This window comes from Balaenoptera musculus, chromosome 15 (assembly GCF_009873245.2).
Source record: "Balaenoptera musculus isolate JJ_BM4_2016_0621 chromosome 15, mBalMus1.pri.v3, whole genome shotgun sequence".
Lineage (NCBI taxonomy): Eukaryota > Metazoa > Chordata > Mammalia > Artiodactyla > Balaenopteridae > Balaenoptera > Balaenoptera musculus.
The window spans coordinates 79,016,395-79,043,090 of NC_045799.1; the positions used below are offsets into that span (position 1 = coordinate 79,016,395).

The window sequence follows — 26,696 nt, forward strand, 5'->3', positions numbered from 1 at the left end:
TGGTACTATGTGCCCTTGATCTGATGTAATGAAAATGTCCCTTTACCTGTGGTCTTTCTCCCCAAAACTCATAACCCTAGTCTCATCATTAGAAAAACATCAGACAAGTTCCAAGTGAGGAACGTTCTACAAAATACTGACCAGGACTCCTTAAGGTAATCAAGGTAACCACAAACAAGGGAAGTCCGAGAAACTGTCACAGACAGGAGGAGCCTTGAGAGACATGACTAAATGTAAAGTGGTGTCCTGGATGAGATTCAGGGACAGAAAGGACATCAGGTAAAAACTAAGGAAATCTGAATAAACTGTGGACTTGTATCAATATTGATGTACCTGTTACCCACTCACCTGAAGCAGGGGGGATTGTTTTAGGATGGGTCAACTCTAGTACAGCTGGTTGTCCAGAACCACATCAATTTGTGCTCTGTTCATCCATTCACTCCTTCATTCATTCAACAGATATTTATTAAGTCCATACTGTGAGAAAGACACTGGTCTTGGAGCTAAAGGTAGATGAGTGTCAAGACAGACAAGGATTTGCCCTCATGAAGCCAAATGGAGAGATAGAGAATAAATCATAACCACATATGGAATAGGTGCTATGAAGAAAACAGATGATGTAATTTGATGGGGGAGGAGGAGAGTTCCACTAAAAGATCACTTATGAACCAACCTAGAGTTACAGGAGTGCATTAAACCTTTAAGTGACTCAATGATTTTATTGTAGACTAGAGTCAACCTTCTTGCAAAACGCTTGCTTATGTGCTATTAGTAATACAGAGAATATAGAGGCTGGAATATTCTAGTTCGTGGAGTCCTGTCTACTTGAATGCTTGAGATAAAAGTGTACTGTTTTTTTGTTTTTTGGTTTTTTTTCTTCTCAATCAACCCATTATGTAACCAGTAACCACATGGGTGCTGTAGACCCAAATACCACACAATCCCTGTCCTCCCAGGGGTGGGGCTGGGGAAACGTTCCTATAGATGAATCCTCACTAGGATTGCATAAAAGGCTAGCCATTGGGAAACAAGGAGCCATTTCTCACATCACGTGCCAAACCTAATTCTAAATGGATTTAAGTGTGAAATGATGAAGCCAATGATTTCTATATTGTAGCAGTGTGAAGCCGTTTTCAAGCATGACACCAAAGGCAGAAACCATAAAGGTAAGTATCTTAAAAATGAGAACTCTATGTTGCCCAAAACAACTATAAACCACATTAAAAAGCAACAATAGGGACTTCCCTGGTGGTCCAGTGGTTAGACTCTGTGCTTCCACTGCAGGGTGCGTGGGTTCCATCCCTGGTTGGGGGAACTAGGATCCCGCAGGCTGCGCGGCATGGCCAGAAAACAAAAAAAGGCAACAATAAATTGGACAAAATGGCAAAACCTAAGATAAGAGGTATATATTGTTAATACATAAAGAGCACCAAGGGAAAGATGGAAGAAGAATGAACAAAAGACATCTACATGTCACAACAGAAATACAAATGACCAATAATATATGAAAATATTCAACCTCAATCCCAGAAATTAAAACATCAATAAAATCTCATTGTTTGCCTGTGAAATCGGCAAAGATTGAACGAAAAAAGAGAAGAGCTACTAAGAAGTGGTGAACCGGGCTCCCAGCGTCGGCCTCCACTCCCTGCCAGGCAACTGGCACACGCCCTGGGGATACCTGGATGGGCACTGTGGCTCCCGGATCCGGAACCTCCGTGCCCTTTGACCCCGGAAGTCCGGGCGGGATGGGCGGCGCGGAGCCGGGCGCGCTTTGCGACAGAGCCGTAAAGGCGCACGCGTGGGTGCGGAGTATGGCGCTGTACGCGGCGGCGGCGGCCGTACTGGCCGGCGTGGAGAGTCGCCAGGGCTCCCTCAAGGGGCTGGTGTACGGCAGCAGCTTCCAGGTAGCGGCGTACGGGGTTCGGAGTTCGGACCCGGGAGGGGAGCCTGGCGGGGAGGGGGCCTCCCCCCGGCCCGGCCCCCGCCTCATCTGGGTTCTCTCGGCCGCGCACAGAACGTGAAACAGCTGTACGCGCTGGTGTGCGAGACGCAGCGCTACTCCGCCGTGCTGGACGCCGTGATCGCCAGCGCCGGCCTCCTCCGCGCCGAGAAGAAGCTGCGGCCGCACCTGGCCAAGGTGACGGGTGGGGTGGGGTGCGGTGGGGTGGGGTGCGGTGGGGCGGGGCGGGCGGGGTGAGCCCCTCCTAACCCGGTCCCAGCTCCGCCACCGTGCGCGGTGTGACTCTGTCAAGTCGCTCCTCTGAAATGAGGAGGCGCAGCCCCTAGCTGGGTTATGAATTGAGGTGAGATGAACATGCTTTGCCTTCGAGCCTTGTGTGAAAGGTAAAGAACGGAAGTGCAAAGTAGCGGCGGTAGGGACTCTCTAGGTAAAACAAAACGGTGATGTTGACCAGGGAGGAGGGTTGGGATCCAGAGCTTTCCTGGTGAGAAGCCATGGGGAAAGGGTTCAGGACTGGGAAGCAAGGCACTAGGTTCAAATCGTGTATCTGCCATTAATTTCTTGTGTGACCTTGAATAAGGTATCTCACTTTTACCTGTTACCGTCTTGACAGGTGGTCTGTTTAGCTCTTCCAGTTCCAACACTGTGGCGTTCCAAGATATTCATGCTCAAGGTTTTCTGTCTTCCTTTCCCCATCCCCAGGTGCTAGTATATGAGTTATTGCTGGGAAGAGGCTTTAAAGGGCGCGGGGGCCGATGGAAGCCTCTGCTGGACCGGCACCAGGCAAGGCTGAAGGCCGAGTTGGCCCGGCTCAAGGTTCGCCGAGGTGTGAGCCAGAATGAGGACCTGTTGGAAGGGGGATCCAAACCTGGCCCAGGTGAGCTGGAAGGAGTTGTGGAGGTGGAGATAGCCATTGGGCCCTCAGGAGAGGGCCATCCATGTTCCTGCCCACTCACTGCTGATGGTTTCCTAGCCTCCCAGGTGCCTCGATTTGTGCGAGTGAACACTCTGAAGACCTGCTCGGAGGATGCAGTTGATTATTTTAAGAGACAAGGTTTCTCCTACCAGGGTCGGGCTTCCAGGTGAGTTTAGAACCGTGACTGGCTGCCCTCATCTAGGAAGGAGCCTGGGGAAAGGGGTCGGTGGGGAGAGAGTCAGGGTGGTTGTGACTGCGCCCAGGTTTTCTTCCTACTTTTCCAGCAGTTTCTCCATTTCCTTTCAAGGCCTGTCTTCCTTCACCCTTTAAACAGTGCTTCTCTTGGGAGCCCTGTTTTACTGATACATTTTTCTAAATGTATCCCTCAATTTCTTCTCTGGCTCTGACTCCTATTTCTCACCTGATCATTCTATCTCCCAGTCTAGATTTCTGTCCTGTTTTTCTCCTCTCAGGTTCATGTTACTGCTTCACAGACACCACAGTCGCAGCACGTGTCAAACCAAATTCATCTTTCTTTTGAACTCTGCACTGGTTTTTTTTTTTAATGTTAAGTTATTTATTCAAAATTTAAGATTTAAGAGAAATACTGCCAAAACAGTGTGCTTTATTTTATGCATTATTGGATTATTTTGCAGCATCCTTTTTTAAAATTGACATATAACACGTTATTAGTTTCAGGTGTACAATGTGATGACTTGATATTTGCACGTATTGCGTAATGGTCACTAGAACAAGCCTAGTTAGCATCCGTCACCATACATAGTTGTGAATTTTTTTTCCTTTGGATGAGCACTTTCAACATTTATTCTCTTAGCAGCTTTTAAATATTATTAACCGTAGTCACCATGCTGCACATTACATTCCCGGGACGTATTTTATAACTGGAAATTTGTACCCTATGACAACCTTCACCCATTTCGCTCACCTGTACCCCACCCCCTGTCTCTGGTGACCACAAGTCTGTTCTCTGTATTTATGAGCTTGGTTTTTTGTTTTTGTTTTAGATTCCACATAAAAGTGAAATCATATAATGTATGTCTCTCTGTGTGTGACTTACTTCATTTAGCATAATGCCGTCAGGGTCCATCCATGTTGTCGCAAATGGCAAGATTTTATTCTTTTCAATGGCTAAATAATATTCTGTTGTGTATATGTATCAATTTCTTTATCCACTTCTTCCATTGATGGACACTTATGTTATTTCCATGACTTGGCTGTTGTAAATAGTGCTGCAATGAACATGGGGATGCATGTATCTCTTTGAGTGTTTTTGTGTTCTTTGGATAAACACCCAGAAGTAGAATTGATGGATTGTATGGTAGTGCTATTTTTAATTTTTAAGGCGCCTCCATACTGTTTTCCATAGTGGCTGCACGAATTTATGTTCTAACCAACAGTGCACAAGTGTTCCCTTTTCTCTACATCTTTGCCAACACTTGTTATTTCTTATCTTTTTGATAATAGCCATTCTAACAGGTGTGAAGTGATATTTTGGGTTTTTTTTTTTTTGGTTGTTGTTGTTTTTATACAGCAGGTTCTTATTAGTTATCTGTTTTATACATACTAGTGTATATATGTCAATCCCAATCTCCCAATTCATCACACCACCACCCCCCTCCCCCACGCCACTTTCCCCCCTTGATGTCCATATGTTTGTTCTCTACATCTGTGTCTCAATTTCTGCCCTGCAAACTGGTTCATCTGTACCATTTTTCTAGGTTCCACATATATGTGTTAATATACAATATTTGTTTTTCTTTTTCTGACTTACTTTACTCTGTATGACAGTCTCTAGATCCATCCACATCTCTACAAATGACCCAATTTCGTTCCTTTTTATGGCTGAGTAATACTCCATTGTATACATGTACTACACCTTCTTTATCCATTCGTCTGTCGATGGGCATTTAGGTTGCTTCCATGACCTGGCTATTGTAAATAGTGCTGCAATGAACATTGGGGTGCGTGTGTCTTTTTGAATTATGGTTTTCTCTGTGTATATGCCCAGTAGTGGGATTGCTGGATCATATGGTAGTTCTACTTTTAGTTTTTTAAGGAACCTCCATACTGTTCTCCATAGTGGCTGTATCAATTTACATTCCCAACAGCAATGCAAGAGAGTTCCCTTTTCTCCACACCCTCTCCAGCATTTGTTGTTTGTAGATTTTCTGATGATGCCCATTCTAACTGGTGTGAGATGATACCTCATTGTAGTTTTGATTTGCATTTCTCTAATAATTAGTGATGTTGAGCAGCTTTTCATGTGCTTCTTGGCCACCTGTATGTCTTCTTTGGAGGAATGTCTATTTAGGTCTTCTGCCCATTTTTGGATTGGGTTTGTTTCTTTAATATTGAGCTGCATGAGCTGTTTATATATTTTGGAGATTAATCTTTTGTCCGTTGATTCGTTTGCAAATATTTTCTCCCATTCTGAGGGTTGTCTGTTCATCTTGTTTATGGTTTCCTTTGCTGTGCAAAAGCTTTGAAGTTTCATTAGGTCCCATTTGTTTATTTTCGTTTTTATTTCCATTACTCTAGGAGGTGGATCGAAAAAGATCTTGCTGTGATTTATGTCAAAGAGTGTTGTTCCTGTGTTTTCCTCTAAGAGTTTTATAGTGTCTGGTCTTACATTTAGGTCTCGAATCCATTTTGAGTTTATTTTTATGTATGGTGTTAGGGCGTGTTCTAATTTCATTCTTTTACATGTAGCTGTCCAGTTTTCCCAGCACCACTTATTGAAGAGGCTGTCTTTTCTCCATTGTATATCCTTGCTTCCTTTGTCATAGATTAGTTGACCATAGGTGCGTGGGTTTCTCTCTGGGCTTTCTATCCTGTTCCATTGATCTATGTTTCTGTTTTTGTGCCAGTACCATATTGTCTTGATTACTGTAGCTTTGTAGTATAGTCTGAAGTCAGGGAGTCTGATTCTTCCAGCTCCGTTTTTTTCCCTCAAGACTGCTTTGGCTGTTCGGGGTCTTTTGTGTCTCCATACAAATTTTAAGACTTTTTGTTCTAGTTCCGTAAAGAATGCCATTGGTAATTTGATAGGGATTGCATTGAATCTGTAGATTGCTTTGGGTAGTATAGTCATTTTTACAATGTTGATTCTTCCAGTCCAAGAACATGGTATATCTCTCCATCTGTTGGTATCATCTTTTTTTTTTTTTTTAAATTTATTTTTTATTTTTATTTATTTATTTATTTAATTGATTGATTGATTGATTGATTGCTGTGCTGGGTCTTCGTTTCTGTGAGAGGGCTTTCTCCAGTTGCGGCAAGTGGGGGCCATTCTTCATCGCGGTGCACGGGCCTCTCACTATCGCGGCCTCTCTTGTTGCGGAGCACAGGCTCCAGACGCGCAGGCTCAGTAATTGTGGCTCACAGGCCCAGCTGCTCCGCGGCATGTGGGATCTTCCCAGACCAGGGCACGAACCCATGTCTCCTGCATTAGCAGGCAGATTCTCAACCACTGCACCACCAGGGAAGCCCTGTTGGTATCATCTTTAATTTCTTTCATCAGTGTCTTATAGTTTTCTGCATACAGGTCTTTTGTCTCCCTAGGTAGGTTTATTCCTAGGTATTTTATTCTTTTTGTTGCAATGGTAAATGGAAGTGTTTCCTTAATTTCTCTTTCAGACTTTTCACCATTAGTGTATAGGAATGCAGGAGATTTCTGTGCATTAATTTTGTATCCTGCAACTTTCCCAAATTCATTGATTAGCTCTAGTAGTTTTCTGGTGGCATTTTTAGGATTCTCTATGTATAGTATCATGTCATCTGCAAACAGTGACAGTTTTACTTCTTCTTTTCCAATTTGTATTCCTTTTAATTCTTTTTCTTCTCTGACTGCCGTGGCTAGGACTTCCAAAACTATGTTGAATAATAATGGTGAGAGTGGACATCCTTGTCTTGTTCCTGATCTTAGAGGAAATGCTTTCACTTTTTCACCATTGAGAATGATGTTTGCTGTGGGTTTGTCGTATATGGCCTTTATTATGCTGAGGTAGGTTCCCTCTATGCCCACTTTCTGGAGAGTTTTTATCATAAATGGGTGTTGAATTTTGTCAAAAGCTTTTTCTGCATTTATTGAGATGATCATATGGTTTTTATGCTTCAGTTTGTTAATATGGTGTATCACATTGATTGATTTGCGTATATTGAAGAATCCTTGCATCCCTGGGATAAATCCCACTTGATCATGGTGTATGATCCTTTTAATGTGTTGTTGGATTCTGTTTGCTAGTATTTTGTTGAGGATTTTTGCATCTATATTCATCAGTGATATTGGTCTGTAATTTTCTTTTTTTGTAGTATCTTTGTCTGGTTTTGGTATCAGGGTGATGGTGGCCTCATAGAATGAGTTTGGGAGTGTTCCTTCCTCTGCAATTTTTTGGAAGAGTTTGAGAAGGATGGGTGTTAGCTCTTCTCTAAATGTTTGATAGAATTCACCTGTGAAGCCATCTGGTCCTGGACTTTTGTTTGTTGGAAGATTTTTAACCACAGTTTCAATTTCATTACTTGTGATTGGTCTGTTCATATTTTCTATTTCTTTCTGGTTCAGTCTTGGAAGGTTATATCTTTCTAAGAATTTGTCCATTTCTTCCAGGTTGTCCATTTTATTGGCGTAGAGTTGCTTGTAGTAGTCTCTTAGGATGCTTTGTATTTCTGTGGTGTCTGTTGTAACTTCTCCTTTTTCACTTCTAATTTTATTGATTTGAGTCCTCTCCCTCTTTTTCTTGATGAGTCTGGCTAATGGTTTATCAATTTTGTTTATCTTCTCAAAGAACCAGCTTTTAGTTTTATTGATCTTTGCTATTGTTTTCTTTGTTTCTATTTCATTTATTTCTGATCTGATCTTTATGATTTCTTTCCTTCTGCTAACTTTGGGTTTTCTTTGTTCTTCTTTCTCTAGTTCCTTAGCTGTAAGGTTAGATTGTTTATTTGAGATTTTTCTTGTTTCGTGAGGTAAGCTTGTATAGCTATAAACTTCCCTCTTAGAACTGGTTTTGCTGCATCCCATAGGTTTTGGATTGTTGTGTTTTCATTGTTATTTGTTTCTAGGTATTTTTTGATTTCCTCTTTGGTTTCTTCAGTGATCTCTTGGTTATTTAGTAATGTATTGTTTAGCTTCCATGTGTTTGTGTTTTTTACGTTTTTTTCCCTGTAATTCATTTCTCTCTCTTTTTTTTAAAACGATGTCATTTTATTTATTTATTTATTTAATTTATGGCTGTGTTGGGTCTTCGTTTCTGTGCGAGGGCTTTCTCTAGTTGTGGCAAGTGGGGGCCGCTCCTCATCGCGGTGCGCGGGCCTCTCACTGTCGCGACCTCTCTTGTGGAGCACAGGCTCCAGACGTGCAGGCTCAGTAATTGTGGCTCACGGGCCCAGCTGCTCTGTGGCATGTGGGATCTTCCCTGACCAGGGCTCGAACCCGTGTCGCCTGCGTTGGCAGGCAGACTCTCAACCACTGTGCCACCAGGGAAGCCCTGTAATTCATTTCTAATCTCATAGCATTGTGGTCAGAAAAGATGCTTGATATGATTTCAGTTTTCTTAAATTTACTGTGGCTTGATCTGTGACCCAAGAGGTGATCTATCCTAGAGAATGTTCCATGTGCACTTGAGAAGAAATTGTAATCTGCTGTTTTTGGATGGGATGTCCTATAAATATCAATTAAATCTATCTGGTCTGTTGTATCATTTAAAGCTTCTGTTTCCTTATTTATTTTCATTTTGGATGATCTGTCCATTGGTGTAAGTGAGGTGTTAAAGTCCCCCACTATTATTGTGTTACTGTCGATTTCCTCTTTTAGAGCTGTTAGCAGTTGCCTTATGTATTGAGGTGCTTCTATGTTGGGTGCATATATATTTATAATTGTTATCTCTTCTTCTTGGATTGATCTCTTGATCATTATGTAGTGTCCTTCCTTGTCTCTTGTAACATTCTTTATTTTAAAGTCTATTTTATCTGATATGAGTATTGCTACTCCAGCTTTCTTTTGATTTCCATTTGCATGGAATATCTTTTTCCATCCCCTCACTTTCAGTCTGTATGTGTCCCTAGGTCTGAAGTGGGTCTCTTGTAGACAGCATATATATGGGTCTTGTTTTTGTATCCATTCATCAAGCCTGTGTCTTTTGGTTGGAGCATTTAATCCATTCACGTTTAAGGTAATTATCGATATGTATGTTCCTATGACCATTTTCTTAATTGTTTTGGGTTTGTTTTTGTAGGTCCCTTTATTCTCTTGTGTTTCCCACTTAGAGAAGTTCCTTTAGCATTTGTTGTAGAGCTGGTTTGGTGGTGCTGAATTCTCTTAGCTTTTGCTTGTCTGTAAAGCTTTTGATTTCTCCATTGTCGAATCTGAATGAGATCCCTGTCGGGTAGAGTAATCTTGGTTGTAGGTTCTTTCATCACTTTAAGTATATCATGCCACTCCCTTCTGGCTTGTAGAGTTTCTGCTGAGAAATCAGCTGTTAACCTTATGGGAGTTCCCTTGTATGTTATTTGTCATTTTTCCCTTGCTGCTTTCAATAATTTTTCTTTGTCTTTAATTTTTGCCAGTTTGATTATTATATGTCTTGGCATGTTTCTCCTCGGGTTTATCCTGTATGGGACTCTCTGTGCTTCCTGGACTTGGGTGGCTATTTCCTTTCCCATGTTAGGGAAGTTTTCGACTATAATCTCTTCAAATATTTTCTCTGGTCCTTTCTCTCTCTCTTCTCCTTCTGGGACCCCTATAATGCGAATGTTGTTGCGTTTAATGTTGTCCCAGAGGTCTCTTAGGCTGTCTTCATTTCTTTTCATTCTTTTTTCTTTATTCTGTTCTGCAGCAGTGAATTCCACCATTCTGTCTTCCAGGTCACTTATCCATTCTTCTGCCTCAGTTATTCTGCTGTTGATTCCTTCTAGTGTAGTTTTCATTTCAGTTATTGTATTGTTCATCCCTGTTTGTTTGTTCTGTAATTATTCTAGGTCTTTGTTTTTTGTTTTTTTTTTTTAATTAATTTATTTTTATTTTTGGCTGTGTTGGGTATTCGTTTCTGTGCGAGGGCTTTCTCTAGTTGTGGCAAGCGGGGGCCACTCTTCATCGCAGTGCACGGGCCTCTCACTATCGCGGCCTCTCTTGTTGCAGAGCACAGGCTCCAGACGCACAGGCTCAGTAGTTGTGGCTCACGGGCCTAGTTGCTCCACGGCATGTGGGATCTTCCCAGACCAGGGCTTGAACCCGTGTCCCCTGCATTGGCAGGCAGATTCTCAACCACTGCGCCACCAGGGAAGCCCTCTAGGTCTTTGTTAAACATTTCTTGCATCTTCTCGATCTTTGCCTCCATTCTTTTTCTGAGGTCCTGGATCATCTTTACTATCATTATTCTGAATTCTTTTTCTGGAAGGTTGCCTATCTCCACTTCATTTAGTTGTCTTTCTGGGGTTTTATCTTGTTCCTTCATCTGGTACATAGCCCTCTGCCTTTTCATCTTGTCTATCTTTCCGTGAATGTGGTTTTTGTTCCACAGGCTGCAGGATTGTATTTCTTTTTGCTCCTGCTGTCTGCCCTCTGGTGGATGAGGCTATCTAAGAGGCTTGTGTAAGTTTCCTGATGGGAGGGACTGGTGGTGCATAGAGCTGACTGTTGCTCTGGTGGGCAGAGCTTAGTAAAACTTTAATCCACCTGACTGCTGATTGGTGGGGCTGGGTTCCTTCCCTGTTGGTTGTTTGGCCTGAGGCAACCCAATACTGGAGTCTACCTGGGCTCTTTGGTGGGGCTAATGACAGACTCTGGGAGGGCTCACGCCAAGGAGTACTTACCAGAACTTCTGCTGCCAGTGTCCTTGTCACCAGGTGAGCCACAGCCACCCGCGGCCTCTGGAGGAGACCTTCCAACACTAGCAGGTAGGTCTGGTTCAGTCTCCTATGGGGTCACTGCTCCTTCCCCTGGGTCCCGATGCACACACTACTTTGTGTGTGCCCTCCAAGTGTGGAGTCTCTTCTTTCCCCCAGTCCTGTTGAAGTCCTGCGATCAAATCCCACTAGGCTTCAAAGTCTGACTCTCTAGGAATTCCTCCTCCCGTTGCCGGACCCCCAGGTTGGAAAGCCTGACGTGGGGCTCAGAACCTTCACTCCAGTGGGTGGACTTCTGTGGTATAAGTGTTCTCCAGTCTGTGAGTCACCCACCCAGCAGTTAAGGGATTTGATTTTACTGTGATTGCACCCCTCCTACCGTCTCATTGTGGCTTCTCCTTTGTCTTTGGATGTGGGGTATCTTTTCTGGTGAGTTCCAGTGTCTTCCAGTCAATGATTGTCCAGCAGCTAGTTGTGATTCTGGTGTTCTCACAAGAGGGAGTGAGAGCACGTCCTTCTACTCCACCACCTTAGTTCCTCTCCGATATTTTGGTTTTGATTTGCATTTCCCTGATGATTAGTGATGTAGAATATCTTTTCACATATGTTGGAGGACAGCGGGAACCAAAAGCGCCCATCGAACTGAGAAGGCATCTTGAGACTGAAAACGAGGCAGGCAGCTCCAGATAATCAATGGATCCGTTTATTAGAGGGTAACTTACTCACAGGATGGGATCTGGATCAGGCGGACAGCGATCCGGGAGCATTCACACCTGTACTGTGCACCACCGAGGGGCCATTGGGACAATTTTATAGTTAACTTAGGGTATGGGGGTAGGTGCTTGGAGGCAGGACGTGCGTTCTTACGTCAAGATTCATGAACGGGTAACTAGTCCTGTGGGCACTGGGAATATGTCAGTGAAGGTTTTCATCATTGGGGACTCACAGAGCACAGAGGCCACCTGGTCCTAATGATTATTAACACTATTGACTGCAAAGGCCTTGATGACAGAGAAGTGATTTACTGCACAGTACAGTTCTGGGTAGGATCAGCCAAAGGACAGGAGAAACTGTAAGGGCCCAAGATTGTGGCAGTTATGTTAACCGCCATATACTCCACCCCTGACATCTTGACGAGAGGTGGCTTTTGTATCCCTAGCCCAAAGCAACAGTTATAAGAAGTAGCAAGAACAAAGGGTTCCTAATAAACAAAAGTATACTAAGAACTATGGTTCTCCATTTACCTGGGAGAGAAGTAAGCCAGTGGGTAAAGCATCAGCAAAGGGGATTTCATCCATTCGATTAATGACTGTTTTCATATGGGAGTGTTAATCAGTTATGTTGGATTCACGTGAAGGTGTAAATGCAGCATTCTTGCCCAGTTAAGGTGCATGTCCTTCCCTGTGAGGCTGTCAGCATATCTAAGGCCATATGGTTTTGTAGCACCACCTTTCTCGTTTGAGTGGTTTTCTGGTTTCATGGAGAGATGGGAGTCATTCAAAGCTGATGGGGTAAATTGCTAACACCTGGGTTTCTAGTTTAACACTTACACTGGTTTTCTCGTTTGTCCGCCATTCCCACCATGACATACTATGATGGGCCCACCACCTGGACTTAATAGCAGGAAGGTTATAGGGAACTCCTGGTAAAGAGGTGTATGTACGGCCCAGAAGGGAAGGCGCATTGGCCCGTTCACTCATAGGGCAAGTAAGGCCACAAATAAGCTCCACATTTCCAGATCCCTTGTTTGGGAGCCGTGAAGTTGCCTGTTCTGTAGGAAGCTGCTTCCGTTCCTGTCCATTCATCATTTAATATGTTGTGAGTTCCTCAGCAGACTTAAAAGGGAAGCCCCCCATACGTCTGTGATTTGTTTGGGTGTGATTGGTCCTTCCTATGCAGGTGGGGGCTCTGGACATCAAGACTCCGTGTGCAGCCCCCAGCCACACTAAGCCATCCCAATATAAGCTGTGGGAATCCAGGGATTACTTGACCGGTTTTGCACCAGGGAAAAAACAGATTGTTTAGAGTCACTATAATCAAAAAGAACTTTCATGTATAGGAACCGGATCACCAAGGGGATTTTGGTCACCAAGCCATTGTTCCGTTCTGTGGGACAGATGAACTGTCCACAGCATCTCCTCTGCATTGGAGACAGGCCGCAGACCCAGCACTCAGAGCGATTGTGGACCTTCGCATATGTTGAGGCCCAGGAGAGGAGGACATTTCCGGTAACCAGATCCAGGGAGTCTATGAGGCAAACACTATGAGTGATAAGACAGATGTTTCAGGGGTGAAAGGTAGGCAGATCCTCATTTGTGAGTAGCACTGTAGCTGTTTGATCACCATTGGCCAAAACCACCCCTGGTTTTGGCCTTTTTCCTGGCAGGTGGTATGACACATTTTGTCCTTTAATGTTTTCAGGACCTGGGGCCTCAGCAGGAACCCACATGAGCAAACCCACTTCAGCTCATTGTGCTAATGCTTTGGAGAGGAGATTTGGGTCTGTGTGGGGCCCATTCCCATATAAAAGGCCTGATTGAAGGAAGGCAATACCCAGGCAAGTCCCAAGCCCCAAGGGATTAGGATACCAAGCCACCTGGGAGGGGGAGGCCAATTTAAATGCTAATGAATTACAGTAACACTAGGTTAGAGGTCCTGTGGCAGTGTTGAAAGGAGACCTTCCTCCAGGGTAGGCTTAAGGCCTCCCTGCTGAGCCTGCACTCTCAGGCTCTTGGCTTCTGGTCAGGTAGCCATTCATCTGCAGGTTGTCATCCTGGGGGCAGCATTTAATCGTCTGATAGTTTCAGACCTCAACGTGGAGGGGGTGGGGAGGGACCAACCTCTTCACGTGCAGTCAGGAGATGGGGCTTTTAACGTGGCTTCTGACATGTCATTGACATGCTCTATAAGGCCAGCTGCGGTGGGATTGTATGGTAGATGGAAAATTCAAAGTATTTCTCGGGGTTTCTGCCCACTCTTGTATTTCACGTCCAGTGAAATGATTCCTTGTTCATGTCAGTTTGGGCTGGTGTTCCATACATAACTTCCAATTTTGACAGGCCTTTGATTGTTGCAGCCTAGTAGGTTTTCTTACTGGTAAAGGTTTGCATCAGTCCAGTGGCTGTGTCAGCACAGGTTGGAGTATATTTATGTCCTTCTGACACTGGCAAAGGCCCTATGTAGTCCGCTTGTCATCTGGTAACTGGACGGTCAGAGAGTCCAGTGTACCCTGGGGTGTGTCGAAGAGGGTGGCACTTCAAAGGACACTGAGGGCCATCCTTATCTGTGACTCGGCGGAGGTCCGTGTATTGGAGAGGCAAATGCCGCTTTTTTACTATTTCCCAAGTTTTGGGGCCTCTGTGTCCCGACTTTCGACGGAGCCAGTCCGCCATGTCAGAGGGGGTCTGTAATTCTTCCAGCAACAAAGCTCTTGCTAATGCAGCTGCTTCGTGATGACCAGGCCGAGTTGACGAGTGCCATAAGGTCACGCTGGCACCTGGTTGCGCGCAGGCAGTCCAGATATCAGCCCTCAATTCAGCCCCCCACAGAGGTTTATTTAATATTTTCCGATTATTTTTATGCCAAGTGGCAAGCTTGAGGGGCATGGGTTTGTGGGTAATCGCCAGCCACGCGGCTCTGGGTTCTGCCCACTGACTACTTTGTTCAGTGTCTTGAACCAGATGACATCCGGAGCCAAACAAACAGCTGTGGAGGACCACCGAGTGGCTCGGCCCTACAGCTGACATCGTGTATCATGTATCAGCAGGGGGCATCCCGGTATCTCCCTGTACCTGTGGTAGAGGGGGTGCAGCAGGTGATGTTGCGGGGGTCTTTGGTGGGTCGCTGTAGGTCACTGGCCCTAATCAGGCATGCACCTCCCGGGAGAGGGTGCTTTTCTGCTGAAGGTAGCCTTGCACTTTGTAAGGTGCTCAGTCGCACACAGGCAGGAATTCTGTATGTCAGCCGGTAGGTCGGTGGTCAGACCCTTGGTTTGTCGTAAGGCTAGATAAACTGCTGACAGTTGTTTTTCTTTAGGACCATACCGGTTCTCTGCCCCTTTCCGTTATTGAGACCAAACTCCTAGTGGGACTTATTTCCCATTTTGTTGCTGCCAGAGCCTCCACCCAAACCCATCTGGATATATACTTAAATCCAATTCGCAACTTGCATCTGGCATTAACACCCTAGTCCTTGGACAATCAGCTTGGCCTTTGCAGAAGCCTCTTGTGGGGTATTCCAGTCCCAGATTGTTCTCTTTTTCATTAAAGCATATAGTGGTTTTAATATCTGGGCAAGGTGGGGAATAGAAGGGTGCCAGTACCCTAGTAGACCTATAAAGACCTGTAGTTCTTTTACATGTCAGGGCATGGGATACACCTGTGTTTTATCAAAACAGCCTCAGGCATCACTTTAGTCTTGCCAGACCAGGTAACTCCTAAGAGCTTTACTGACTGTCTCCGTCTTTGCACCTTGTTGGTGTCTGCCTCCCATCCCTGTGCTTTTAAATGTTCCTGAAGAGGCGTAGTGGCTTGGGGAAGAGAGCGCAAGACATCACAGCTTGACATGTCATCGATGTAATGATAGAGAACTAAAGAGGGAGGGAAAGCCCAGTTCTCCAAATCCCAGGCCACCATCCCATGACATACAGCAGGACGATGCAGACAACCTTGGGGTAAGACAGTAAAAGTCTGTTGTCTCCCATCCCACGTGAAGGCGAACTGGTCCTGGGACTCCTTATCTAAGGGTGTGCTGAAAAAGGTATTAGACAAACCTAAGACACAGTGATCTGTCTAAAGGGAAGAGGAATTGGATCCAGGAGTTGGGGTGTTTGGAACTGCTGCATAGATAGGGGGGTGTTGCCTTGTTTAATTCTCTGTAATCTACTATCATGCGCCAGGTTTGGTTTTTCCACCAGCCACATGGGGCTATTTAGCGGGCTTTGTGCCGGTCTTTTAACCTCCACCTTCCCTAATTCCTTGACGGTAGCTGTTATTTTTTCCTGTCCCCCAGGTAGGTGGTATTGTTTTCTTGCCACCACTCTCCACGGGATAGGCAACTTTACAGGGTCCCGTTTACCGTGATCCGCCATTGCAGGCTTGACTGCTCGGATCCATAAGTGGAACTCGCTCATGGTGGTGATGAGGTCCAGGTCCTGCAGGGCATCCACACCCGAAATATACTCGGGTATGGGGAAAATATAAACCAGAAAGGGACGAGCAGGGTCCGGGGGGTGGGGGGTCTTCCAGTTTATAGATACAGGCTCACTTGTTTCATCCTCACCTCTGGCCTCCATGTCCATCAGTGGCTCGTTATTTCCCCTTGGAACTTGGATGGATTCCCATAAATCAGGGTGCACTTGGCACAGTGTCTGTTAAAGCCAGGACAGTCTGTTTATTGGTGCGGGACTAATAAATAGTTCAATATGGGACCTCCAGTTGCCCCCTGTGGCCTGCACCAAGGAGCAACCTTAACTTCACCCCTAACCCCTAGGAGTGGGGGGTATGCACCCCTGTTCTTTATCTTCCTGCCCCTGTGGAGCATAGGCTTAAGCCTGTTCCTCTTTTTCTTTTGCTGTCAGAAGAGTAATGCTTTCCATGAGGTTAAAAGGATCGGATTAGGTTATCTATATTCTCCTTAGGGGTTCCACTAATAACCAGGTCTTGCCATAATTGTGGGAAATTCTAGTTGGGCCCCTTTGTTTAGTTTCCTCACTTTTTGGTTTTTTTCTCTTTGCCTTTATCTCCCCTTCTATTTCCCTTATGCCAGATCTTTTCAGTTTTGCTTAGATCAGCTATCATGGCCGCCCCGTCTGAATGAGTCGATTCACCATTGGGGCCAAAACTGAAACTAAGGTCCCGTACCAAGCTCCTAGAGTAGACTGCAGGATACCATCCTTTATGCCTGTTGTAAATAACTCCTCATCAAGTTCTCGGAAATTAGGAGCATAGATAGCATGCTTTGTTCCCAATTCCCCTCGCTATTTCTTGTAACTCTTGCGTAGATGCCCATCTTCAGGGTGGGGACGGCACATCCCCCTCATGTGGCCCAGCCTTGTGTATACCTGCACGTATCTAGTCAATCAAGGTGGCTATAGCCACCCTTGGGTTTCTCCCAACCCAGCTGCACACAGATGTTGCTGGACGGTGGGCTGTGCTGTGACCAAGGCCATTTTTGACATTTCTGACTCATTTAACATAATACCATTTCTCCCAGTATCCCATGAGCAGAGCACCCAGGCTGCAATTCCTTTCCTACTCTTTTGTTTAAACCTGCCAGTGAATTCTAACTCAGTGGAGAAATATCCCCGCACAGTTGTGTCTTGGCTTCTAGGGACCTCCTCTCGGTTATCTCCTGGCTCCCTAGTGGCCTGTGTTGTAGTTTGGATCAGAGGTTGTGCCTGCAGGTCTTCCTCCTCTAGAGTTATGCCCACATTTTCTGACATGTAGTTATCCCAAGGATCCCACCTCTGGGAGTCCCAGTTCTCCTGTGAAAAGGTCCTCACGTTTGAATGGAGCAGCCTGTGGCCCTGCATTTTAGGCATCTTACGTGTTATCACTTCAACATGTTCTTCCTGTTGTATTTTCTTTAACATATGTCTGAAGTGGTGGAACATGCCATCTGGACATCCCTTTCGAATGCCGGCGCCTCTTTAGTCTTCCTTAGTTCCCTGTTGAGCTGTAATTCTTTTTCTGTGCCAATCCTTAGAGCGCATAACAAAGGTCATGCAATGCAGTAGCTTACTTTGTTTTTCCACTTTTTGCTTTCCCACCACTTCAGTTGATACACCTGATAAGCCCTTTGGTGTTTGGGGGCATCCCTGTACTCACACACTGGCTGCAAGTGTTCCCTAGGCCTAGCCAGATCACTGCACGTGGAAGTGGCTGGCCAGACTGGGATTTCCCCTACCATCAGTGGGCTTTACTGCCCCTTTACCCATTCCTGTGTCGTTTTCAGTTTCCTGACTGGCTTGCCAATTGTTGGAGGATGGAGGGAATGAAAAGTGCCCACTGAACTGAGAAGGCATCTTGAGGCCAAAAAATGAGGCCGGCAGGTCTAGATAATCAATGGATCAGTTTATTATAGGGTAACTTACAGGATGGGATTGGTCAGACAACAATCTGGAAGCATTCGTTGCTGCACTCTGCACAGCAGAGGGGCCAGTGGGACAATTTTATAGTTAACCTAGGGTATGCGGGTAGGTCCTTGGAAACAGGGCGTGCATTCCTAAGTCAAGATTTATAAATCGGTAATGAGTCTCACGGGTGCTGGGAATACACCAGCGAAGGTTTTCATCATTGTTTGGGGACTAACAGAGCATAGAGGCCACCTGGTCCTAATGATTATTAAACACTATCTATTAACTACAAAGCCCTTGACGGCAGAGATGATTTACTGCACAGTACAGTCCTGAGTAGAGTCAGCAGGACAGGAGAGACTGTCCTGACTTATGATGGTGTCACTTATGCTAACAACCATACAGTGTACCTGTTGGCCATCTGTATGTCTTCTTTGGAAAAATGTCTCTTTAGAGGCTCTGCCCATTTTTTAATTGGGTGTTTTTTTTATAAACTATTGAGTTGTATGAGTTCGCTATGTATTTTGGATATTAAGCCCTTATCAGATACATGATTTGCAAATATTTTCCCCCATTCCATAGATTGCCTTTTCATTTTGTTGATGGTTTCCTTTGCTGTGCAGAAGCTTTGAGGTAGTGTCACTTGGTTTTTGTGTTTGTTTGTTTTGTTTGCTTTTGTTGCCTTTGCTTTTGGTGTCAAATCCAAGAAATCATTGCCCAGAATGATGTAAAGGAGCTTACACCTGTTTTCTTCTAGGCATTTTATGGTTTCAGGTTTTACATACAAGTCTTTTATTTTCCTTTCAGTTTTATTGAGATGTGATTGACATACAGCACAGTAGAAGTCTGAGGTGTACAGCATAATGATTTCACTTATATACATCATGAAATGGTGACCACAGCAAGTTTAGTGAACATCTATCATCTAACATAGATACAGAGTGAAAGAGATGGAAAAGAAATATATTTTTCCTTGTGATGAGAACTCTTAGGATTTATTCTCTTAACAACTTTCATATATAACATATATCAGTATTAGTTATATTTATCATGGTGTATGTTACGTTCCTAATACTTTATTTATTGTATAACTGGAAGTTTGTACCTTTTGACTACCTTCATCCAGTTCCCCCTCATCTCTGGTAACTGCAAATCTGATCTCATTTTCTATGAGTTGGTTTGTTTGTTTTTGAAGTAATTCAAAAACACGTGTAATTCATGTTACACAGCATAGCGATTTGATATTTCTATACATTTCAAAACGATCACCACAATTGATAAGTCTAGTTACCATCCATCACCATACAAAGATATTACATAGTTATTGACTATATTTCCCATACTGTACATTTCATACCCATGACTCATTTTTTTAAAAAATTTATTTATTTAATTTATTTATTTTTGGCTGCATTGGGTCTTCGTTGCTGCACGCGGGCTTTCTCTAGTTGCAGCAAGCAGGGGCTACTCTTCGTTGCGGTGCACGGGCTTCTTGTTGCAGTGGTTTCTCTTGTTGTGGGGCATGGGCTCTAGGCACGCGGGCTTCAGTAGTTGTGGCATGTGGGCTCAGTAGTTGTGGCTCGTGGGCTCTAAAGTGCAGGCTCAGTAGTTGTGGCACACAGGCTTAGTTGCACCGCGGCGTGTGGGATCTTCCCGGACCAGGGCTCGAACCCGTGTCCCCTGCATTGGCAGGCGGATTCTTAACCACTGTGCCACCAGGGAAGACCGACTCATTTTTTTTGTAACTGGAAGCTTGTACCTCTTAATCTCCCTCACCTATTTCTCTCCTCCCTGCCACCCTCCTCCCCTCTGGCAATCACCTGTTCTCGGTATCTGTAACTCTGTTTCTGTTTTGTTATGTTTATTCATTTGGTTTTTTTTCTACATTCCACATATAAGTGAAATCATATAGTATTTTTCTTTCTCTGTCTGACTTATTTCACTTAGTATAATAACCCCTAGGTCCATCCATGTTGTCAACAAATGGCAAGATTTCATTCTTTTTTATAGCTGAGTAATATGCTGCATACATTCAAGTCTTTAATCCATTTTGAGTTAGTTTATTGTATGCGGTGTAAGATAGTGGTCCAGTTTCATTCTTTTATTTGCAGCTGTCCAGTTTTCTCAATGCCATCTATTGAGGAGACTGTCCTTTCCTCATTGTATATTCTTGGCTCCTTAACTGTATACTTGACCATATATTTGTGGGTTAATTTCTGGGTTCTCTATTCTGATTCGTTGATCTGTGTCTGTATTCATGCCAATACCGTACTGGTTTTTTTTTCCTAAGTTGAAGTGTAGTCAATTTACAATATTATATTAGTTTCAGATACACAACATAGTGATTCAATATTTTTATAGATTATACTCCATTTAAAGTTATTATAAAATATTGGCTACATTATCTGTACCGTACCTCTTAATCCCCTACCTCTATCTTGCCCCTCCCTCCTTCCCCCTCCCCACTGGTAACCACTGTGGTGTTCTCTATATCTGTGAATCTGTTTCTGTTTTGTTGTATTTGTTAATTTATTTTCACATTCCACATGTAAGTGATAACATACAGAATTTGTCTTTCTCTATTTCACTAAGCATAATACCCTCCAAGTTTGTCCACGTTGTTGCAAATGGCAGAATTTCATTCTTTATGGCAGAGTAATAGTCCATTGTGTATGTATGCCACATTTTCTTTATCCATTCATCTATCGATGGACACTGAGGTTGCTTCAGTATCTTGGCTATTGTAAATAATGCTGCTATGAACATTGGAGTGCACATATCTTTTCAAATTAGTGTTACTTCATTTTCTTCACATATATACCCAGGAGTAGAATTGCTGGATCATATGGTAGTTATATTTTTAGTTTTTTGAGTGACCTTCATACTGTTTTTCCATAGTGGCTGCACCAATTTACATTCCCACCAGCAGTGTACTAGAGTTCCCTTTTCTCCACATCCTTGCCAACATTTGTTATTTGTGTTCTTTTTGATGATGGCCTTTCTGACGGCTGATGGGTGTGAGGTGATATCTCATTGTGGTTTTGATTTGCATGTCTCTGATTAGCAATGTTGAGCATCTTTTCATATGCCTGTTGGCCATCTGTATGTCTTCTTTGGAAAAATGTCTATTCATGCCTTCTCCCCGTTTTTTTAATCGGGTTGTTTGTATTTTTGATGTTGAGTTGTCTTAGCTGTTTATATGTTTTTGGATATTAATCCCTATCAGTCATATCATTTGTGAATATTTTCTGTCATTCAGTAGGTTGTCTTTTCATTTTGTCAGTGGTTTCCTTTGCTGTGCCAAAGCTTTTAAGTTTAACTAGTCCTGTTTATTTATTTTTTATTTTGTTTCCTTTGCCGTAGGAGACAGATCAAAAAAAAAAATTGCTAGTTTTTTTTTTTTTTTTTGGCTTTGCTACGCAGCTTGTAGAATCTTTGTTCGTTCCCTGACCAGGGATTGAACCCGTGCCCCCTGCAGTGGAAGGACAGAGTCCTAACCACTGGACCGCCAGCAAATTCCCCTACAATTTATGTCAAAGAGTGTTCTGCCTATGTTTTCTTCTAGGAGTTTTTTGGTTTCTCGTCTTACATGTAGGTCTTTAATTGATTTGAGTTTATTTTTGTATATGGTGTGAGAAAATGTTCTAATTTCATTCTTTTACATATAGCTGTCTGGTTTTCCTAGCACCACCTATTGAAGAGACTTTGTCTTTTCCCTTTTGTATATTCTTGCCTCTGTTGTCATAGATTAATTGACCATAAGTTTGTGGGTTTATTTCTGGGCTCTCTGTTCTGTTTCATTGATCTATGTGTCTGTTTTTTGGCCAGTACCTTACTGTTTTGATTAGTGTAGCTTTGTAGTAGAGTCTGAAGTCTGGGAGCTTCATATCTCCAGCTTTGTTCTTTTTTCTCAAGATTGCTTTGGCTATTCAGGGTCTTTTGTGGTTCCATATAAACTTTAAGATTATTTGTTCTAGTTCTATGAAAAATGTCATGGGTATTTTGATAGGGATTGCATTAATTCTGGAGATTGTTTTGGATAGTCTGGATATTTTAACAATTTTAATTCTTCCAATCCCTTAGTATGGGTATCTTTCCATTTCTTTGTATCATCTCAGTTTCCTTCATCAGTGTCATAGTTTTCACAGTATAGGTCTTTTACCTCTGTGGTTAAGTTTATTCCTAGGTATTTAATTCTTTTTGATGCACTTTTGAACAGGATTGTTTTCTTGCTTTCTCTTTCTAATAGTTCATTATTAGTGCACAGAAAAGTGTATAATGATAATCTTATACCCTGCAACTTTACTGGATTCATTATTTAGTTCTAATGAATAGTTTTTTTGTGGCAACTTTAGGGTTTTCTTTATCTTGTCATCTGTAAATAGTGATAGTTTTACTTCCCTTCCAATTTGGATGCATTTTTATTTCTTTTTCTTGTCTGATTGCTTTGGATAGGACTTCCAGTACTGTGTTAAATAGAAGTGGCTAGAGTGGGCATCCTTGTCTTATTCCTGATTTTAGAGGAAAAGCTTTCAGCTTTTCCCCATTGAGTATGATATACTCAATGGGTTTGTCATATACAGACTTTGTTATGTTGAGATATGTTCCTTTAATACCAACTTTGATGAGAGTTTTCATCATGAATAGATGTTGAATTTTTTCAGATGCTTTTTCTGCATTTATTGAGATGGTCTTGTGATTTTTATCCTTCCTTTTGTTGATGTGGTGTATCACATTGATTGATTTGGGGATATTGAACCATCCCTGGAATAAATACCACTTGATTATGGTGTATGATCCTTTTTATATATTGTTGAATTCAGCTTGCGAATATTTTGTTGAGGATTTTTGCATCCATATTAATCAGAGATATTGGCCTGTAATTTTCTCTTTTTTTTGGAGTGTTTCTTTGTCTGGTTTTGGTAGCAGGGTAATGGTGACCTTGTAGAATGAATATGGGAGTGTTCTGTCTTCAGTTTTTCGTAATAGTTTGAGAAGGATAGGTATTAGCTCTTCCTTATATATTTGGTAGAATTCCCCTGTGAAACCATCTGGTCCTGGACTTTTGTTTGCTGGGAGTTTTTTGATTACTGATTCAATTTTACTACTAGTGATTGGTCTCTTCAGATTGTCTGTTTCTTCCTGATTCAGTCTTGTAGGAGTGTATGTTTTTAGAAGTTTATCCATTTCTTCTAGGTTGTCTTTTGTTGGCATGTAACTGTTTGTTCATAGTATTCTCTTATGTTGTTTTTTCAGATTGATTTTTTTAAATTAGTTTTTATTGGAGTATAGTTGCTTTACAATGTGTGTTAGCCTCCACTGCACAACAGAATGAAATCAGCCATACACATACAGATATCCCCTCCCTTTGGACTTCCTTCCCATTTAGGTTACCACAGTGCATTAGGTAGAGTTCCTTGTGCTATACAGTATGTTCTCACCAGTTGTCTGTTTTATACATAGTATCAATAATGTATATGTGTCAATCCCAGTCTCTCACTTCCTCCCACCCCACCCCTTTCCCCCTTGCTATCCATACATTTGTTCTCAACGTCTGTGTCTCTATTTCTGCTTTGCAAGCACCTATACCATTTTCTGGATCCCACATATATGCGTTATTATAAGATATTTGGTTTTCTCTTTCTGACTTCACTCTGTATGACATTCTCTAGGTCCATCCACGTCTCTACAAATGACCCAATTTCATTCCTTTTTATGGCTGAGTAATATTCCATTGTATATATGTACCACATCTTCTTTATCCTTTCCTCTGTTGATGGACATTTAGGTTGCGTCCATGTCCTGGCTGTTGTAAATAGTGCTGAAATGAACATTGGGGTGCATATGTTTTTTTGAATTACGGTTTTCTGTGGGTATATGCCCAGTAGTGGGATTGTTGGGTCATATGATAGTTCTGTTTTTAGTTTTTTAAGGAAACTCCATACTGTTTTCCATTGTGGCTGAATCAATTTACATTCCCAACAACAGTGCATGAGGGTTCCGTTTTCTCAACACCCTCTCCAGCATTTATTGTTTGTAGGTTTTTTGATGATGGCCATTCTGACCAGTGTGAGGTGGTACCTCGTAATTTTGATTTGCATTTCTCTAATAGTGATGTTGAGCGTCTTTTCATGTGTTTGTTGGCCATCTGTATGTCTTCTTTAGAAAAATGTCTATTTAGGTCTTCTGCCCATTTTTTGATTGGGTTGTTTGTTTTTTTGATATTGAGTTGTATGAGCTGCTTGTATATTTTAGAGAGCAGTCCTTTGTCAGTTGCTTCACTTGCAAATATTTTCTCCCATTCTGAGGGTTGTCTTCTCGTCTTATTTATGGTTTCCTTTGAGACCTCGAATAGCCAAAGCAATCTTGAGAAACAAAAATGGAGCTGGAGGAATCAGGCTCCCTGACTTCAGACTATACTACAAAGCTACAGTAATCAAGACAGTATGGTACTGGCACAAAAACAGAAATATAGATCAATGGAAAAGGATAGCCCAGAGATAAACACACACACCTGTGGTCACCTAATCTACGACAGAGGAGGCCAGAATATACAATAGAGCAAAGATAGCCTCTTCAATAAGTGGTGCTGGGAAAACTGGACAGCTGCATGTAAAAGAATGAGATTGGAACACTCCCTAACACCATACACAAAAATAAACTCAAAATGGATTAAAGACCTAAATGTAAGGCCAGATACTATAAAACTCTTAGAGGCAAACAGGCAGAACACTCTATGACATAAATCACAGCAACATCTTTTTTGACCCACCTCCTAGAGTAATGAAAATTAAAAATGAACAAATGGGATCTTAAATTTTTTTAATCTCTATGATATTGGTTGTAATATTTCCTTTTTCATTTCTTTTATTTGGGTCCGCTCTCTTTTTTTCTTGATGAGCCTGGTTAAAGGCTTATCAATTTTATCCTTTCAAAAAAAAAATCAGGTTTTGGTTTCATTGATCTTTTCTACGTTTTTTTGTTTGTTTTTTGGTCTCTATTTTATTTCTTCTCTTTATTATTTTCTTCTTTCTGCTTACATTGGGCTTTGTTCTTCTTTTTCTGATTCTTTTAGATGATAGGTTAGGTTGATCATTTGAAAGTTTTCTTGTTTCTTGAGGTAGGCCTGTATTGCTATAAACTGCTCTCTTAGAACTGCTTTTGCTGCATCGTATAGGTTTTGGAAAGTTGCGTTTTTATTTTTGTTTGTCCTAAGGTATTTTCTGATTTCCTTTTTGAGTTCTTCATTGACCCATTGGGGCTTTTTTGTAGTGTATTGTTTAGTTTCCATGTGTTTGTGTTTTTCCCATTTTTCTTCCTGTGATTGATTTCTAGTTTCATACTGTTGTAGTTGGAAAAAATGTTTGATATAGTCTCTTAAATTTGGTGAGACTTGTTTTGTGGCCTAGCATGTGATTTATCTGGAGAATATTCCATGTGCACTTGAATGTGTATTCTGCTGTTCTGGGATGAAACGTCCTGTAGATATCGATTAAGTCCAACTGGTGTAATGTGTAATTGAAGACCACTGTTTCTTTTTTTAAAAATTTATTTATTTATTTATTTATTTTTTTGGCTGTGTTGGGTCTTCGTTTCTGTGCGAGGGCTTTCTCCAGTTGCGGCAAGCGGGGGCCACTCCTCATCGCGGTGCGCGGGCCTCTCACTATCGTGGCCTCTCCTGTTGCGGAGCACAGGCTCCAGACGCGCAGGCTCAGCAGTTGTGGCTCACGGGCCCAGCCGCTCCACGGCATGCGGGATCCTCCCAGACCAGGGCTCGAACCCGTGTCCCCTGCATTAGCAGGCAGACTCTCAACCACTGCGCCACCAGGGAAGCCCCAGACCACTGTTTCTTTATTGATTTTCTGTCTGTCTGGACAATATGTCCCTTGATGTAAGTGTGGTGCTAAAGTTACCTAGTGTTGTTGTATTACTGTCTGTTTCTCCCTTTATGTTTGTTAATATTTGCTTTATATATTTAGATGCTTCTATATTAGATAAATATATGTTATTGAGTGCAATATTCTCTTATTGATCCCTTCATCATTATATAATGCCCTTCTTTGTGTTTTGTTACAGACTGGTTTTTTTAAAAATTTTTTTGATGTGGACCATTCTTAAATTTATTTATTTATTTATTTATGGCTGTGTTGGGTCTTCGTTTCTGTGTGAGGGCTTTCTCCAGTTGTGGCAAGCAGGGGCCACTCTTCATCGCGGTGCACGGGCCTCTCACTATCGTGGCCTCTCCCGTTGCGGAGCACAGGCTCCAGACGCGCAGGCTCAGTATTTGTGGCTCACGGACCCAGCCGCTCCGCGGCATGTGGGATCCTCCCAGACCAGGGCTCAAACCCGTGTCCCCTGCATTGGCAGGTAGACTCTCAACCACTGCGCCACCAGGGAAGCCCTACAGACTGTTTTAAAGTCTACTTTGTCTGATACGAATATTGCTATCCCAGCTTCCTTGTCATTTCCATTTACATGAAATACCTTTTTTCATCCCCTCACTTGTCTGTGTGTGTCTTTAGCTCTGAAGTGAGTCTCTTGTAAGCAGCATTTAGATGGGTCTTATTTTTTTTAAATCCAGTCAGCTACCTTATGTCTTTTGATTGAGGCATTTAGTCCATTGACATTTAAAGTGATTGTTGATAGGTATGTACCATTTTGTTGCTTGCTTTCTGGGTGTTTTTGTAGTTCTTCTCTGTTCTTAGTTTCTTCCCTTGTGGTTTGATGATTTTTCTTAAGTGGTATGCTTGTGCTCCTTTCTCTCTGATTTTTGTGTATCTACTGTAGGTTTTGATTTGTAGTTACCATGGGGTTCATGTATGTTGATCTGTAACTGTATCTACTTGTTTTAAACTGATAGCCATTTAAGGTCAGACACA

The 26,696-nt window shown here is 42.6% G+C and overlaps 1 protein-coding gene across 1 annotated transcript in view; it reads left to right on the plus strand.

Moving 5' to 3' along the window:
* The first annotated feature begins 1,751 nt into the window (after positions 1-1,751).
* NSUN5 (NOP2/Sun RNA methyltransferase 5) overlaps positions 1,752-26,696 on the plus strand; it is a 34,114-nt gene continuing 9,169 nt past the window's right edge. Inside the window, exons 1-4 of the mRNA XM_036824923.1 lie at positions 1,752-1,907; positions 2,018-2,140; positions 2,666-2,840; positions 2,937-3,045. Of these exons, the coding sequence (XP_036680818.1) occupies positions 1,815-1,907; positions 2,018-2,140; positions 2,666-2,840; positions 2,937-3,045 (500 nt within the window). The 5' untranslated portion in view covers positions 1,752-1,814. The remainder of the gene's footprint in view (positions 1,908-2,017; positions 2,141-2,665; positions 2,841-2,936; positions 3,046-26,696) is intronic.